The sequence below is a fragment of the Periplaneta americana genome, chromosome 16, assembly GCF_040183065.1.
Source record: "Periplaneta americana isolate PAMFEO1 chromosome 16, P.americana_PAMFEO1_priV1, whole genome shotgun sequence".
NCBI lineage: Eukaryota > Metazoa > Arthropoda > Insecta > Blattodea > Blattidae > Periplaneta > Periplaneta americana.
This window is the reverse complement of record NC_091132.1, coordinates 173,738,772-173,757,296: the sequence shown is the minus strand read 5'-3', so window position 1 is coordinate 173,757,296 and position 18,525 is coordinate 173,738,772. Positions and strand designations below refer to the sequence as shown.

The following is an 18,525-nucleotide window of genomic DNA, read 5'->3' as shown; positions in this document are numbered from 1 at the left end:
AGAGAAAATCAAAGCAATAAACTAGTCTGAAAAAACTCAATTAATAAATAGTGCTTATGCGTATTATTTAAGAACTATTGTAATTTACTACGCCTGTTGAATTAAGTAATTGTGCATTTTAGCCTTGAAACACGATACAGTCTCAAGGTTCTAATATTGGCAAGAAGATAATTTCAGATTCTAGAGATGTAGATTGTGAATGATTGAGAGTAACAGCATGTTCTGTGCTTAGGTATAAGGAAAACAGTTTGTTTTTCACGCCGAATGTCAAAGGGTTAAAGAGATTAGAGATTCTGAAAGCAACATGACAGGTAAGGTGGACGAGAGATGTGCATGACTTGATACAGCAGCAAGAGTGAAAGTAGTTTTCTTAGTTTCTCAAATCGGAGCCACGACAGCTGTTCGAAGTATGGTGAAATGTTCCATATAAATCTAATGCACATATAATGGCCAAGCTGTAGCTTTAAGGTTAATATTAATGTTATATCAGTTAATAGAACATTGCAATAATCAAATAACGGCATCATAAGATTCTAAACAAGGATTTGTTTTATATAGAAAAAGGGAGGATATCTTTTATGTGGGTTAGAAAGTAGTAAACTGAGAACACCTTTTTCGAAATATTTGTAATCTGATTGCTCTAACTTGAAGTTTTCGTCAATATATTATTATTATTATTACAAACAGGTTTACAATGTAATATCACTTCTTCCATTGACCAATGTCCTATGTTCTTATTCTTTTCCTCCAGTTCTCTCTATCTTCCCAATCCCGTTCTTGCAGTCCTTTCTCTGCCAACGCTTTATTTATGTCTTACAACCAGATGTTGTGCAGTCTACCTCTGCCTCTCCTTCCCTCTGGAATCCAATCTAAGACTCTTCTTGGTAACCTTCCATCATCCATTCGATTGATATAAGTGAGGTGGGATATGATGATAGAGACTGAATTAATCTTACACAAGATAGGGACCGATGGCGGGTTTATGTGAGGATGGCAATGAACCTGTGGGTTCCTTAAAAGCCATTTGTAAGTAAGTAAGTAAGTAAGATCTACAAGGTACAGAAATATTGTTTATGACAAATGCCGCATTTCGAAAGAAGATTAATAGTCTTTTGTGCCCTAGAATAATAGTCTGGGATTTCTCTGGGTTTAATGTATGCCCATATTTTTTTACACCAGTTGTGATCAGTAATCACAACACATGACAAAACCCGACATTTGCTTTCTAAGTGGTTTAGAGAAAAAGTAAAAAAAAAACTATCTGTAGTATTTCCAGTGTTGAGATGTGCAGGAAATTTTTATAATAGCCTTTAATAGTAAAGCTGAGGATAAAATTACATGTTTGAACTAAAAGTATATATTTTTGTAAGAGTTATTAGATTATTAAATTTGGACATGTCGTGTTTTGGAACTAACTATTGCATATGTCGGATTTTGGAACTAACAATAAAATTTATGTCGGACTTCGGAAATTCTAATAACATTATTTCCCATAAATGATCCACATTTTATACTAAAAAGCTATTAATTTTATTGAATCCATGGAATATAATAAACAATTGTCATTTATTTATATATACCGTCAGAATAATATATTTAACTTTCATTAAGTGTACATTTTAAATCCTGAAATTCTCTTCTCCCTGTGGTTCACAGATAGTCAATCTTCTTCATCCTCATCCTCGTTATAAATACGGTCTGTAATATTTTTGAAATATTCCAACGTTTCCATGTCTCTCCAGTTATCTTAAACATTTCTTTAAGTAATTTGTTAACATTACTTAGTTCTTCCTTATAGATTATGCATGTGTTTTTGTGCAAGTGTGATTTTTCCATCCAGAGCACGTTTTCCCTTTTTTCAAAATCCTTTGTACAAATTTACAATTCTTCTATAGCTTTATTCACCCCTGATCGCAACTCCATTTTTTATTCCTTTATCTTGATTCTTTTACAGAATTTTAGTTTGAAATGCGAGCCATTTGTCGATTTTCTCAGTAAGTTCCGTGCACTCACGAATTATGATATTCTAAAAGAAAACACTAGTGGCATAAAGAAATCACACACTTTCTTTGTCTTGAGCAAAGATGTCGACTTCTGGAACGTTACTGGCCTTCATAGTTCACACAATGGAAGTGTAAATGTCGGACTTTGGAATAAACTGCATATGTCGAGTTTTGGAACAATACCTTAACAAAATAAGTCGGGCTTTGGAAAAAAACTCCATATTTTAAAGCTTCATTTATGTTAGAAATATCGAGTTTTGGAGGATGAAATAGTATTTGAACCCAAAGATATAAGAAATGACCGTAACTCATTTTTCATAAAAATGGCAGATGTCGACTTTTGGAACTATACACCTCACATCTTTTACAGAACTTCCATTAAAAAAAATGAAGCCCCTTACTTAACTCATTTCTGAGAAACTTGGAGATACACATATATGAAAGTTAATTAGTAGAGAGTAAAGACAATTATCCTTATACCTTTAAGGGCAACAATCTATGTACGCATACAACAATTATGTGAAAACATGCACTGACACTTTTGACAATATTTACCATAATATTTATGTTAGCCATACAAAAGTTTTATCACAGAATCTCGGAAGAAATCTGAACTGAATGACAAACAGTTCACTTAATTTAGATTATTAATCTGTCGTTAATAATTTAATTCTTGCACCAAATCTGAAATACACTGAAACATAAGATCACATAGGTACAAATGCCTGGTAAACTAATGATCTCATTGGACCTAAATTTTTATCACATCTTACATATACATACAGCAATAAGAAACTCACTTTTTAATTAATTTGAGAAAGATTTGTTGGTTTTGTGATATTTTAAAACATTCGACTTTGAAAAGAATAATTTTTACAGCAAGTATAAAATTATGAAAATAACTTAATTTTCAAGTTACAATAATAAAAACTGAGTTACACTATCATAAGGCAATATGTAAGATCTGGTAAATATTTGGGACTAATGGCATCATTCGTTTTCAAAAAAAAAAAAAAAAAAAAAAAAAAAAGCACCTATGTGATCTTATCCCTCAACTGGTATCTATGGGTCAATATAGACCCACATTGCTTGATATCGTAAGGCACACTTAAAAAGCGATACCAGTTAAGGTTAAGGTTAAATAAATTTTTCATTTGTTGCAACAATTAAACAAATTGTAAATGACAAATTATTAATATTCTAAATTAAGTGAGCTATAAGATATTCAATTCACAATTGTTTTAACATTCAGTGGTAAAATTCATGTATGCCTATCATAAATCTTTTGGTAGACATTGTCGAAAGTGTTACTGCAGGTTTTGCCATAATTTTTGTATGCGTTCGTAACACTCTGCTCTTAAATATTAATAACCTATCCATTAGAATGTCGTAAATGTGACGTCATATGGCTACAAAAGTTGTACAGGTACGGATTATATGTTTCCATAATTGAAGTACAAGTCTCATTTCGGAAAATAACATTCAGCTCAGTTCATTTTTGGCATTTCCCCTCTATTATGAAAAAGACTCGATCCAGTACTTTGATTTAGCCTCGACGTAGCTCAGTGGTTAGAGCGCTCACTGTCAGGTTCGACCTCTGGCTTCGGAATTAATTTTTCTCCATTAATAAGCAATGGTAACCTTAACAGATAATTCTGTAGGAACAAAACATTAAACTTCACGTAATTGCAACAGACTTTGAATTTGAATCATCTTTATAATAGTGTTATCATGTGTACGGACATTTCTTCTTTCACCTCAGACATATTGGAAAAAATACGGAACACTTATCAGTCATCACTAAGTAAGTTTAGTATGCGCATCCATCAAATACGCCAATCTTTCAAAGATTGTGTGCAGTAAAGAAAACTGTTAGGGAGAATATTTGCATTAAATTTAAGCTTTCTTATGTAAGTCGTTTTCAAATTGTTTTTACCAAGTTATTACATAAATAGCTACAAAATACACTAAATTACTCACGTGACAATATTCTTATAAATCAATCCGTCTTGGCCTTGTAATACTTCACCAAAAAATGAATTTCACATAACAATTGTTTATTTTTTAAGAATCATGTCATGAAAGGCAACACAATCCTCACGGAAGAATGATTTTACTGTTCCTACAGACAATTTATTTTTCTCATCAGTCCATAGAGCTTTCATGCGAGAAAATAATGTTTCGACACACGCATTTGTTCCAGGGATACACATAATGAACTCCACTACCGTCTTCAAATTTGAGAGTTCTCCTTCAGTACTTTTAAAAATATCCACCCAGACTTCATCTAAACGTTTGCTGTTGCCATCACTCGCCTTGAGAAATTAATAACTCACAATAATATTGTTTCATAATAGTCTATCTACAGTCACCTGCAATGATGAAGTGAGATGTTTGTAATTTGTAATGTAGAATAGACATTGTACCTCTTCCGTTTTTTCTCAGTTTAGAACCATAAAATACGTTACGGAAAGCTGTCCCGAAGACTTTTCTCGGGACAACGGGACGCTTAAGCGAAAAACTGGACGATCCCATAATTTACTGGACGTCTGGAAACCATACCGAGAAGTTCACCGTTTTCATTTTCCATAAAGCTCAATTTCCCGATTTATGCATGACTATTTACAAATGAAATTCACTCTAGGAGTGGTATGTTATCATCTTCTTTCTGGGCATCATGTTATGACGATCTGTATATTTGTAAACAACTGCACCATTTTCTTTCAATTTTGTTTTTTTATGTTTGTAATGGAGCAAGGAAACACCATTTTATGGAAATTTAATCACCACACGTCTTGTCTCAAGTTAGTTGAAAAGGCGTGCTAACATTCATTTCAAGTTCTCTAATTTTGTCTCCAATCACTTCCTTACTGCTACATAAAACGGGATATTTTCTAGAAAATTCTGGATAAATTTGTATTTCTTGTCCAAATTTTTATATCAACGTATCTTACGGAAAGTTCCGGATGACTGTTTAGAATTTGTATATCACTTACAAAGTTTCCAAATGTGTTTATAACTAAAAAAAAATATTTAAAACTACTTCAGACATCTGTATAATATTAATTGGACTTCTATATATGTTTATTGTGAAAAATCGTCTAACAGAATACGTATTAATTAGGGTAATTATCTATATGATACCATAATGCCTTTTAAAAAAGTAATCAATCTCGGAATCGCATCCTGCAGGTTTGGTGGCATCAGTGTCATTTTGCTCGTTGTGCAGACGAGCATGAGCTTTCAAATTCCGTGCATAAGTGAAAGTTCTGCCACACAAATCGCATTCGAATGGTTTTTCCCCCGTATGAATTATAGCATGGTCTTTCAGAACTTGCAATCTTGCGAAACACTTGCCACACACGCTGCATTTGAATCGCTTCTCACCTGAATGTCTGTAACTATGATACTTCAATTCTTTCGACTCTGTGAAACATTTCCCACATGAATCGCATTTGTATGGCTTTTCGCCAGTGTGCATACGGATATGTACTCTCAGTGTCCCCAACTGTGAGAAACATTTCCCACAGGTATCGCACTTGAATGGCTTCTCGCCGGTATGAGTACGAACATGTGCGTTTAGAGTACCAATTTTAGGGAAACATTTCCCACAAATATCGCACTTGAATCTCCTATCTCCGTGTGTACGGAAATGCATTTTGAGACTGTGGAGAGTCTGTAAGAACGTGCCACAAATAGCACATTTAAATGAACCGTCATCCATTGTACTGCTGGATTCAAACTGCAACTTATTGTTACTTCCAAAGCCAGGGTTTTCTGTGAACTCACAGTTTTCAGGACTTCTGTGTTCATCCTGATCCATTTCGTTGTCATCACTAATTGAAATGCTGCAATCAAAAGATCACACTTGTGAAATATATTATTATTATTAGCACAAAAATATTTAATATCCACATTAATGAGTGCCATGTGTTAAATTGTGATGTACGGGAAAATAAGCGAGTACTTTGCATACGGAACCAGGGTCCTCTTTCATAAAACTTGATAATTGTAAACTTAGGCGCAGTTATGGAGGTACATGGGGGCAATGCAAACTTGTGTGAACTCTTTTTCTTTCCTATTAACGTTAGAAAATATTGAATTCAAAAGATCTTTTTTGCTTTTGTTTACGACTAACTTTCTGTGCTTAAATTGATGAATTAATGTCTTCAGATCATATGTCTGTACTATAATATTTATTTTAAATTTCTGAACGTATAAGAATTCCTATACCTCATTTGAGGAATAGAAGCACAGTAATGTTTCTTTTGTAACAGCCTGTACTCATGTGTTAGAAGTCTGCACAACAATGCAGAAAAAAGAAAAGTGATCCCGGTATAATGTATAAACTTATAGACGAGATTTAAAAAAGTAATTATTGTTTACATTTCATATGATATCTTCAGGAAGGTAAGCTTCATATAAAATATTTTCTCTTAGCACTATTACGCAGTTTTATTGATGCAAAGATATGTTTCTGTATGAGAGAGTAAAAAGAGGGAGATTGTTTTAAGTTATGTCCTATTATAATTTGTGGTAGACCTACAATTCAAGTGCTATACAACTCGGTCCCAAACATCGCGGGTATGAATGTAATACTGTCAGAAACATGCCCCCGACAATACTTTTATTTAGGCCCGCAACACACTTGAAGAGTTTTCGCCAGCGAGAAATGTGTTGCGAGAAAATAAAAAAATTGATAACATGGATTCAAATGGACGTCCACACACTGGAAGAGATTCTCTTTCGAGGCAAAAATCTCGCGCGAATTTCTCGCTGGAATCGGTAGCTCAGTGAATTTTCTTGACACATTTATCAAAGATGTTTGACATTTATACTCTTTATGACGATTGAATGTAGAAAAAGATATCACAGGTGGTGATGAATTCTATTGTTTTTATTTGAAAATGAGGAATGATGGCTGATAATTGCAGTCAGAAAATTATCGAACTTGTACGATGTCACCCATAGGCCTATTTATATAATACACGGGATGAAAACTATAAAAACACGAAACTTAAAGAAGAAATCTGGAGAGAAATTTCAGATTATCTGAAAATAAATAGGGCTATATTTTATTTTGATGAAATTTAACAGTATTAATTAAACATTTGAAATAATGTATCTATATGTCTTAACAGTTTACGTAATTTTAATCAGAATATAGCAAAGACTTCTCTATCATATGAAAGGAAAAAACTGAGGTCCATTCAATCTGAAATAACGCCTAAATGTATCATCATTCAAATCGAAACCAGTGTCCAAAACTCGGCCTTATTTTCGTAAGATACAATGTGATTTCCAGATATTTCTGGCTTTAATTTTAAGCCTACTTTTTCTTTTCATAAAAAAATATGTTCATGTAACTCCATTTTCTCATCATCTGAATACTCAGCTGAAAATATAATATTATAGATATATTAATTTGTCCTACAGAATAATATCTGTAATATTGACAATTAATATTTGGGGAGAAAAATTCGCTCCAGCGCCGGGGATCGAACCCGGGTCCTTGGGTCTACGTGCCAAGCGCTCTGACCACTGAGCTACGCCGAATTCAATCCACAGTACCGGACCGAACCCTCCTCCTTCAATGTTACCCTTTGTGGCCTGACTCCAAGTTAGGCATATATGTTGACGTATATGTCCAATGTCAACTGCCATTATACTAGGAGCGCACTCAGCTGAGTGACTTGTTTGGCCGGGATTCCGCAGTTAAGGGCACAGTAATCTGTACAGACATATGCAATGTATATATATACTAATATTGTCATAGTTTATGTTGTATCAATTTACTTATTTATTTACAAATGGCTTTTAAGGAACCCGGAGGTTCATTGCCACACTCACATAAACCCGCCATTTGTCCCTATCCTGAGCAAGAATAATCCAGTCTCTATCATCATATCCCAACTCCCTCAAATCAATTTCAATAATATCCTCCCATCTACGTCTCGGTCTCCCCAAAGGTGTTCTTCCCTCTGGCCTCTCAACTAATACTCTATTAGCATATTCGCCCATACGTGCTACATGCCCTGCCCATCTCAAATATCTGGATTTAATGTTTCTTATTATGTCAGGTGAAGAATACAAAGCATGCAGTTCTAAGTTCTGTAACTTTTCACACTTTCCTATAATTTCACCCCCCTTAGCCTCAAATATTTTCCTAAGAACGTTACTCTCAAACACCCTTAATCTCTGTTCCTCTCTCAAAGTGAAAGTCCAAGTCTTACAACCATATAGAACAACCGGTAATATAACTGTTTTATAAATTCTAACTTTCAGATTTTTTTACAGTAGACTCGATGAGAAAAGCTGCTCAACCGAATAATAATAGGCATTTCCCATATTTTTCTGCGTTTAATTTCCTCCTGTGTGTCATTTATATTTATTGTTGCACCAAGATGTTTGAATTTTTCCACCTCTTCGTAAGATAAATCTCCAATTTTTATATTTCCTCCCATCCTCCCATCTACGTCTCGGTCTCCCCAAAGGTGTTCTTCCCTCTGGCCTCTCAACTAATACTCTATTAGCATATTCGCCCATACGTGCTACATGCCCTGCCCATCTCAAATATCTGGATTTAATGTTTCTTATTATGTCAGGTGAAGAATACAAAGCATGCAGTTCTAAGTTCTATAACTTTTCACACTTTCCTATAATTTCACCCCCCTTAGCCTCAAATATTTTCCTAAGAACGTTACTCTCAAACACCCTTAATCTCTGTTCCTCTCTCAAAGTGAGAGTCCAAGTCTTACAACCATATAGAACAACCGGTAATATAACTGTTTTATAAATTCTAACTTTCAGATTTTTTTACAGTAGACTCGATGAAAAAAGTTGCTCAACCGAATAATAATAATAGGCATTTCCCATATTTTTCTGCGTTTAATTTCCTCCTCAGTGTCATTTATATTTATTGTTGCTCCAAGATGTTTGAATTTTTCCACCTCTTCGTAAGATAAATCTCCAATTTTTATATTTCCATTTCGTACAATATTCTGGTCACGAGACATAATCATATACTTCGTCTTTTCGGGATTTACTTCCAAACCTATCGCTTTACTTGCTTCATGTAAAATTTCTGTGTTTTCCCTAATCGTTTGTGGATTTTCTCCTAACATATTCACGTCATCCGCATAGACAAGAATGCTGCATCAATAACATTGCCCAATAAGAAATGAGGACGTACACACTACACTCACCTCTCTGTCAAGATCTCATTTTCCTCCGTTGTTATTTCCTGCTTAATCTCGTCTTTCATTGCAACAACGCCGAATAACTCTTCCTGAAAACAATAAATATCGATGTAGGTAGATTGAAAAGTTCAGAATCACTGAAATACACTGTAATTTATAAAAAAGAAATAGACTTGATACCAAATCACAAATATTTCATACTACAGAAAATAAAAAATTAAAGCAGTTGCATAGCATTGTATACACCAGCCGAACTTCATTTTTACATAAGAAAGAATGAACAGCTACAGTAAACGATATTACTATTTGAGTAAAGCCATGGTTCCACTATGGCAATCATCATTTACTGTTGGTGATCATCGTTGACTGAACGTCAGTTCAGATGTTTGCTTGACAGAGAACATCTTTCGTATTTTAAATTACGGTAACTCTGAAAATTTTGACAATAGGAACCATGTTTAGGCCCGTAACACACTTGAAGAGTTTTCGCTATCACAGATCACACCTCGCTATGATCATCTATGCACTGCCTTCATGCAGAAAGCATTTTTCTGATTATAGTAATCACTCGTTGGGGGGAATATTATAGGTTATGTATTTACGTATATTGTCGTACTTAAATATATAACTTGTAAGTATATTGTCGTACGTTACAAATTACGTACGATCGCTATGTTGAATCTGAGTATTCAGATGATGAGGAAATGGAGTTATATGAACATATTTTGTTAATGAAAAGAAAAAGTAGGCCTAAAATTAAAGCCAGAAATATCTGAAAATCACATTGTATCTTACGAAAATAAGGGCGAGTTTTGGACATTGGTTTCGATTTGAATGATCATACGTTTAGGCGTTATTTCAGGTTGAATGGACCACAGTTTTTTGCCATTCATGATACGATAGAGGATTCTTTGCTATGTTCTGATTAAAATTATGTAACCTATTAAGACATATAGATACATTATTTGAAATGTTTAATCAATACTATTAAATCTCATCAAAATAAAACATAGCCCTATTTATTTTCAGATAATCTGATATTTGTCTCCAGATTTCTTCTTTAAGTTTCGCGTTTTTATAGTTTTCATCCCGTGTATCATATAAATAGGCCTAAGGGTGACATCGTACAAGTTCGATAATTTTCTGACTGCAATTATCAGCCATCTTTCCTGATTTTCACATAAAAACAATACAATTCATCACCACCTGTGATATCTTTTTCTACATTCAATAGTCATAAAGAGTGTAAATGTCAAACATCTTTGATAAATGTGTCAAGAAAATTGGCTGAGCTACCGATTCCAGCGAGAAACTCGCGCGACGTTTTTGCTTCGAACGAGAATCTCTTCCAGTGTGTGGACATCCATTTGAATCCATGTTATCAATTTTTTAATTTTCTCGCAACACATTTCTCGCGGCGAAAACTCTGCAAGTGTGTTACAGGACTAAAAGTAACCTAAAGAAAGGGAATGTTGGCTTGTTTACAGACTACCAGGAGGAAATGAGTTGTGAACAATAAATTGCATCGTAACACATTGTATAGTAAAGTAAACTAAAACTTAAAGGAGAATGAGAAATGTAATTGACTTTGTGCCAAGAATACTCCAGACATATTCATTCTCCTAAGAACATTGTAAAAGTCACTTCATGGAGGTTGTGTTAATACATGAAAAGAACACGAAATTTAACAACGAAACAAGCAGTGAACACTACACACCTCAGATCCACACTTGGAAGTGTGATGCCCTCTTTAGTTTCCTCAATTTTCACTTCACATAAGCTGTTGTCCGAGAAACATGCGGGGTCAACAAATTTCCTTGCTGTGAGACCACAGACATCATAAATTCGAATGCATTATATTGTCAATCTATGTAGATATGCAATATCGTACGATACAATTCAGAATAGCTTATATTTATTCACGACGGCTAGGTGAAGCATAAAGGCTATCGGTCTTACTAATAAAAACTCTATATACAGACGTTTAACTGTCTTATACTTATATAGTGAGTAGCTCGTTTATACGTCGTGTGTAAATTCCTTACTAATAATCACTATATATGTCGTGTAGAACAGTACGACTGTTACACAGCTACGTCATAGTTTCGTCATTACTTTGTTACGAAAGGTAATAGAATATCTGAGGTTCTCTATTGAATCCGGTAGAACGCTATAGTATGCCATGTTAAGTATCGATAGAACAACTGGCTCTGATCGATTACCACACTATATTTTGGTCGAAGAGTACAAGCTACAGCAATATTATTCTATTATTTTGTGCTCTTTGGTTTATTCTTCTGTGGTTACAAGGCAACCATCATCATAAAATGACAGTCGATACGAACAGCTGTTAGAGGGGCGGCCATTTTTTCTCTATATACAACGCTTAAACATGGGGTTTCGTGTATATAACTACTGCAAAGCAATTTCCATTGTATAGTTACAGGCTGTTTATATATCCATAGCTTATTCACGGTTTATTAGTAACGTTTTCTCTCTCATCTCTGCATAAGTCTCGTACAAAAACTATACACGGTTTATTAGTAAGACTGTATAACAAGTGTGAAACGGAGTTAGATAGGGCATTCCACAGACAACCGGTGCTTGTGTTAAAAAGATGAAATCCGTTTTAAGAAAGTGGGAGATAACAGAAAAATGTTATGTTTTATTTAACGACGCTCACAACTGAAGAGGTTATATCACCGCAACCTTGGGCATAGAAGGAGATAACAAAATCTTAGTATATAAAAAAAACGGCGAAAAACTTTAAATGAAGATGAACCAGACGACAATGTATCAGCCTCTACATTCCTCACGTTTAGTATCATTTCGTTTGCAAATGTTGACCACCTCGGTCTACGTCATGTCGGAAGTCATCTCATGGAAGAAGCGGAACGTGATGGCTTGCAACTCTTGTCTCCATTCTTCATAATTGCATTTAGTTCGTTAAATATGTGTTTTGTGCATTAATTCATGTGACTATGCGGTGATATATAGTGCAGCGAAAATTGAAATGTGTTTTAGCTGTAAATGTGTGCAATAGTCGTTCAATGGCGGGTGGATTCTCTACCTTGAATCAAAACTGTTGTAACTTACAGCATACAAAGTGACTTCAGTGTATAAGAATCTTGGGTAATTGATGGTTCATTTTGGAAATCGGATACGCAATCTCCAGAACAAAGATATCTTGATCCCGAGATAAGGCTTTTCACATATAAGTTAGCTACAATAGGGACATTTTATGCAAAGGTTTACCGTTAGATGGCAGGAGCGCCGTATGGGACGCGTCCCATACGGCGCAAATTGTTGTAGGGATGTATTATGTCATATACTACAATTGATTACGATCTTCCGCTTTTTGATTTTCTGTGCGTGTCAAAATGATATTTATAATTATGCGGTCTTACTAATAAAAACTCTATATACATACGTTTAATTCTCTTATACTTATACAATGAGTAGCTCGTTTATACGTCGTGTGTAAATTCCTTACTAATAATCAGTACATACGTCGTGTATAACAGTACAACTGTTACACAGCTACGTCATAGTTTCGTCATTACTTCATTACGAAAGGTAATAGAATATCTGAGATTCTCTATTGCATCCAGTAGAGCGCTCTAATGAGCCATGTTAAGAATCGATAGTACAACAGGCTCTGATCGATTACCACACTATATTTTGGTCAAAGAGTACAAGCTACAGCAATAATATTCTACTTATTCTCTGCTCTTTGGTGTGTTCTTTTGTGGTTACAAGGCATCCATCATCATAAAATGACAGTCGATACAAACAGCTGTTAGAGGGGCGGCCATTTTTTCTCTATATACAACGCTTAAACAAGGGGTTTCGTGTATATAACTACTGCAAAGCAATTCCCATTGTATAGTTACAGATTGTTTATACATCCATCGCTTATGCATGGTTTATTAGTAACGTTTTCTGTTTCAACGCTGCATAAGTCTCGTATAAAAACTAGACACGGTTTATTAGTAAGACCGATTTTGTATAACCTGGTATAATGTAATATAATTCAGTATTTTCTTATCAGATAATTTAATTTAATTTACAATAAATAATAACGTAAACCTGTATAATATTGAGCGATTCCCCTTAAGAGATGGATGAGGAAATCTGCAGTATGCAGAGCATAGATACGAGTAAATTGAATATTCATGAACATAAACCGGGACTTTGAGAACAAGGTGCACGGATAAAAAAATAAATAAAAAAAAAAAAGCAGCTTTGTAGAAGGTGAATATTACCTCTTCAATCATTAGCATTGTAAGTACCATACGCTAAAAACAGGATATGCAGCCACCAATGTGTGTGTGTGTGTGTGTTTGTTTTTTTAGGGAAGAGACTATCGGGATTGAATTTCTCGTAATTTTTTTTCTCTGATTTTAGAAAGATCAAATTCAATGATAAGGTGATATAATATGATCGCAATAGTATCCTGTGTTTTGTAGGTTAAGAACATGCAGCTTTGAATACTATGTAGGATGATTTTGAATATTTGAAGTAAAAACATGGTTTTAATAAATTAGTCTACAACACATTAAAAATTTATTCACGAAATGAATTTCACAACAGATCCTCCTGGTTAATAAACATCCCAGTTAATCGAGAGTTTACTGCAGGTGTAAACTTCAGATACTCCTAGAAGTAATTACTGAATATAATCTAAGCTGGTTGTCGACATTGCTCATGTTTTTATTATTTTTGTCTTTTCCCTTTTCCAAAATGAAACTGTAGCCAGCAATTCCTTAGTTGAAGTATTTCTTTTTGTTTAATAGCTAACACTTTTAAGGCGCAATTTAAGTAGTTAGATTTGTTAAAGTTTAAAGCATATATTCAGAATATTTCGGGACTTGAATGAAGAAAAGAGACTTTCTCTGGTTTTTACATATGCGAACAAAACAATAATTTGGCATTTTCAGTTGTTTTTAAGGGTATCTAATGTACTAATATAATACGTAAACCTTCAATATTTATATACCTGAAAACAAATGCACACGCAAAGCGCATCCCTCAAAGTATACTCGCGCTATCTGTTGGTGCTAGTTCAGGATATCCCCACAGTCTACTATATACAGTCGCGAAGCTTGAGGTGTTTTTTTGCAAATCTCGTGATAAAGCGCTCCAAGCGGTTAGCAACTAGAAACAATAGACTGTCCATGGTCGACTTTGGACTGTGTCGTATTTCTATCGAGTGCTAGCTCGTTGCGTATTTCACATTGATGCTTGTGAAATGTTCGTTATTGGCTGTAATGAAAATGTTAATGGCTAAAATATAATAATTGGAATAATAGCTAATATGGGACAAGGAGGAGACGTTTGTAGCGATATAAATTGTAGCAACAGTAAGAGAAAGAGGCCAGAGTTATCCTTTTTCCGATTTCCGAAAGATTCAGAAAGGTTCCTGGGTTTCCACATGAATGCTGTGCAGAAACAAAACTCTTAATTTTGAAGTTCTCTGTGACTGTTAGAATACATTATATCCTTAAATTTCACAATGAAATGTTTCAGTCTAACCGAAAGGACATTAGATACCGGTTAAAGTTCTGTCACTTAGGCTGCTAAATTTCCAGTAAAATAAAGGTTAGGTCTACTTTTTTTTTCAGAGGATATATTTTTAATTGTAGCTATTAATTTTGTTATTATTTTTATGTGTTATTTTACTAAAGACGTAGAAAAAAATTAAGTTTGTTTTAATGAAATTTATTGATCACGTTTTATTTTCAATTCTGGTGGGATTATTATTGCTTAGGCCCACTTTTTTTTTTCAGAGGATATGTTTTTAATTATAGCCGTTAATTTTGTTGTTATTTTTATTTGTTGCTTTACTAGAGACGTAGAAAAAGTCTGTTACAATAAAATTTATTGATCACGTTTTATTTCCAATTCTGGTGTGATTATTATTATTATTTCTTAACCTCGCTCCGTACGTAAGCCTACACTACAAGTATCGGTACACGTAAGTTACTCCATTAATTCATATTTCCATTATTATTGTTGTAAAGGGAAATGCAAATTAATATTTATTGGCTTCATAGTTAATTATCGCTATAAACTTGAATGAGTGAAGCTATTATAGTAAATTTCAGTTCGTTTTGCACAAACAAAAAATTATATTAACTTATTTCTTGCAGGTATCTTGGAGTTTATGGTGGAATTTAATATACTTCATTAAAATAATAAATTAACTTTATGCATTTCAATAATGGAAGGAAGGTGTTAATTTTTCCAAAAGAACACGACAACGAAAGTGTAACATATTTTTGCTAGGAGAGAGATCTGCGATGATGAGGCGATAGTAGCGATCCTAGTGGTGGGCAACTACCCATGTTTGCAATTTTACTACATATTGAACTTCGCGACTGTATATAGTAGACTGTGATATCCCTATTACACAAGATGTATCCTCAGAACCTAATCAGGGCACGGTACCATACAGGGGCAGTCTCTTTGAATGGCATGTGTGAGCATGTTAAGTCTAAGTAAGTTTAACAGGCTTTAAGCAATTACAAACATATTTAGACTTACATTATCTGAAGGACTTGTCTCTTTTACATTTACGTCTTCACTAGATTCTACAGCCAACGGGTCGAGCTCCGGTTCAGTCTTGATTATATCCATTGCAACTGAAAGAACAGTGGTACAAAATTAAGTGGGTCTATTTCATGTTCTACAAAATGTTAAAAATGCTGAGGACAAATACCGATTTTGTAAATAGATATAATTGAAAATAATTCTAATTCTAATCGTTTAATTGAATTTAAGTGGGTTAATTCTCTATTAATTCCCCCTCTCAAGATAGTTTAAAAATACTATTTTTTTCACTAGTTAGATCAAAACTTGAATATTGCAGTACTGTATGGAACCCCTATCAAATTAAATATATTAACAATACTGAGAGTGTTCAAAAAAGATTCATCAGATTTTTGTTTCTTAAATCATTTGGTTACTATCCCTCCTGGAATAATGAAAGTAGTATCTCGTACTCATCTCTTTTGTCTCTCTTTAATTTTGAAAGTTTGCAACACAGAAGAAATAATATTGATATAAAATGCCTCCATAATTTTTTTAACAAGCTGTGTAAATAGTCATCTACTGTCCAGGATAGCAATACATGTACCAAGAGAGAACTGTAGACCAGTAAAACATTTAATATAAACTATGCTAGGACATGTTATTATAAGTACTTCTTAGAATCTGTTCCTTCTATAATAAACTGAGCAATATTGACATCTTTCAGGATAGAACCACACTCGAGAGAAATAAATACCGGTAGCATTCAAAACACTCCATAAGTATTTTGCTAATAAATAGGTCTTAACTGGTTTGCATATTGTATATTTGGTCTTCCTTCTTAAATTATTTCATATCAATTATCATTACGAACTCGCTCCTAATTCTGACTTAACGTAGGTCTAGCCCCTCATCAGTTGTTGTATTATTGTTACTAATCTGTGACTAGTTATTTGAATTTCATGTTTTCTTCATACTGCAAATACTTTTGTTTTTGTTAACCGAGATTTACATGTAATATTTGCTTAATATCTTTTGTTTAGTATTGGATTGTAGCTGTTTAAATTTAATACCATTATTATGTATATACTATTATTATGTATTACTACTGTTATTTTCATTTTATCTACTCTGTAATTACATTGTTGAGTGGATAAATAAATAAATAAAGTTCATTAACCTTTTACTAACCTGGTATAAAACTAAAAGAACATAATATTGAATAGATTTAAAGGTATTACCTTCCACCCGGAACGTTTTTTTACGGTAAGTATATCTTATGATTATGCAAATAAGATAGAAAGGATGCAACCAAGGAATTTAGACGTGATTTACGTGAATTTCCAAATGTCGTTCAGCTTCACTAAATAATGAACGTTTTCATACATGCATTTCACGGATCAAGGTAGGTATGGAAACGAATGATCATAAGTATTAGTAACGGGGGAACACAGGGTTGCCAGATTGGGCTACTTAAAATTTTAATTGGCTATTGATTTTTACCATTGGGCTACTTGCGACTTTTTGGGCTACTCAAAAATTTTCGGGGTTATTTTTGGGCTATTTTTTTCTGATTTGGATTTGTTGAATATTAGGTAATTTCCTAGAAGACGGGCAAAATCCAACATGGCTGACCAAAACTACCAAAAACGTTCTGTCAACTATGAAGTTCAAATGTCACCAAACATCGCAAAATCAAAGATGAAAAATCAAATATATATTCATATTTTTAAAGAAGAACAAGCCCTCCAAAAAAAAAAATGAAAATATATTTAATTTTTCGCCTTCGATTTTTTTGGCGTTTCGTGGCATTCGAACTTCATAGTTGGTAGTACTTTTCTGGCAGTTTTCGTCCGCACTTTACTCCCAAAAATCACTAAAACACAAAACAAAACATAATAATTTATCATCTTATCAAATAAAATTCAATTCTCATCGAAGTCTTCAACGACAACCTCTTCACTTCAAGTATATGACACAGGCTTTAAGGCAATCTAAACTTAAACCATGCAGGTAAGAAAGAACTAAACCAACACTTTGTCGTACAGTGAACTTTGCATAAATAAACCACGTGTTTATACTAAATGAAATTCTCTTTGAACACTTATTACACCTAAACTTCTACAGAAAATTCAGTAAATAATTCCTTTAAACCACAGAAAAACAGTTTTCTTCTCAACATTCAACACAATCCTTCTTCACCAGCGAAAGAACTAAACCAAAATCGACACAAAATTTAATAGATAAATTTCAGAACACGGTTTCCTTCCTTTCCCTCTTACTTCAAAATTCCAACCTTGTGCACACAAAATAAATTATTGGCACTGAAAAGTGTCCTTTCGTAAGCATGATGATACGCATTCGACAAATGCAGACAAATCTACAATGTAACACCACTCACGTCAAACAACCAAGAACAACAGGACGTTATTATCCATTAAAAATTAATGAAAATTCTACTAGAATAAATGACAACTATAGGCAATCAAATCGAAAGAAAATCACAAAAATCATAAAATGAGAAACTTTCAATAGCTTTAGCCATGAGTCACAACATACCACCACTCACGTTAAACAACCAAGAACAACTGATAAAGTCATTATCCATTCAAAATTAACGAAAATTCTAGAACAAATGACAACTATAAACAATAAAATTAAAAGAATATCACGGCGACACCTAGTACAAAAAACCTAGAACTAACATGTAAATGTCACTAAAAGATCACTAACATTTAACTCTGAAATAAAGAAGTTGGTAATACTTACTATATTCAACCAAGTGCCCGTGT

The 18,525-nt window shown here is 33.7% G+C and overlaps 1 protein-coding gene and 1 non-coding gene across 2 annotated transcripts; both read right to left on the bottom strand.

Annotated features, from left to right (window-relative positions):
- Positions 1-3,918: 3,918 nt before the first annotated feature.
- LOC138691969 (zinc finger protein 239-like) lies at positions 3,919-17,110 on the bottom strand. Its single transcript, XM_069814665.1, has 4 exons — positions 16,975-17,110; positions 15,749-15,846; positions 9,209-9,291; positions 3,919-5,851 (listed from the first exon to the last, which is right to left on the bottom strand). Exons 2-4 carry the CDS (start codon positions 15,839-15,841, stop codon positions 5,137-5,139), a joined length of 891 nt encoding a protein of 296 aa, XP_069670766.1. The 5' UTR covers positions 15,842-15,846; positions 16,975-17,110; the 3' UTR covers positions 3,919-5,136.
- TRNAT-CGU (transfer RNA threonine (anticodon CGU)) lies at positions 7,487-7,559 on the bottom strand. Its single transcript has one exon. It is a non-coding gene; the product is annotated as a tRNA-Thr (tRNA).
- Positions 17,111-18,525: the final 1,415 nt, after the last annotated feature.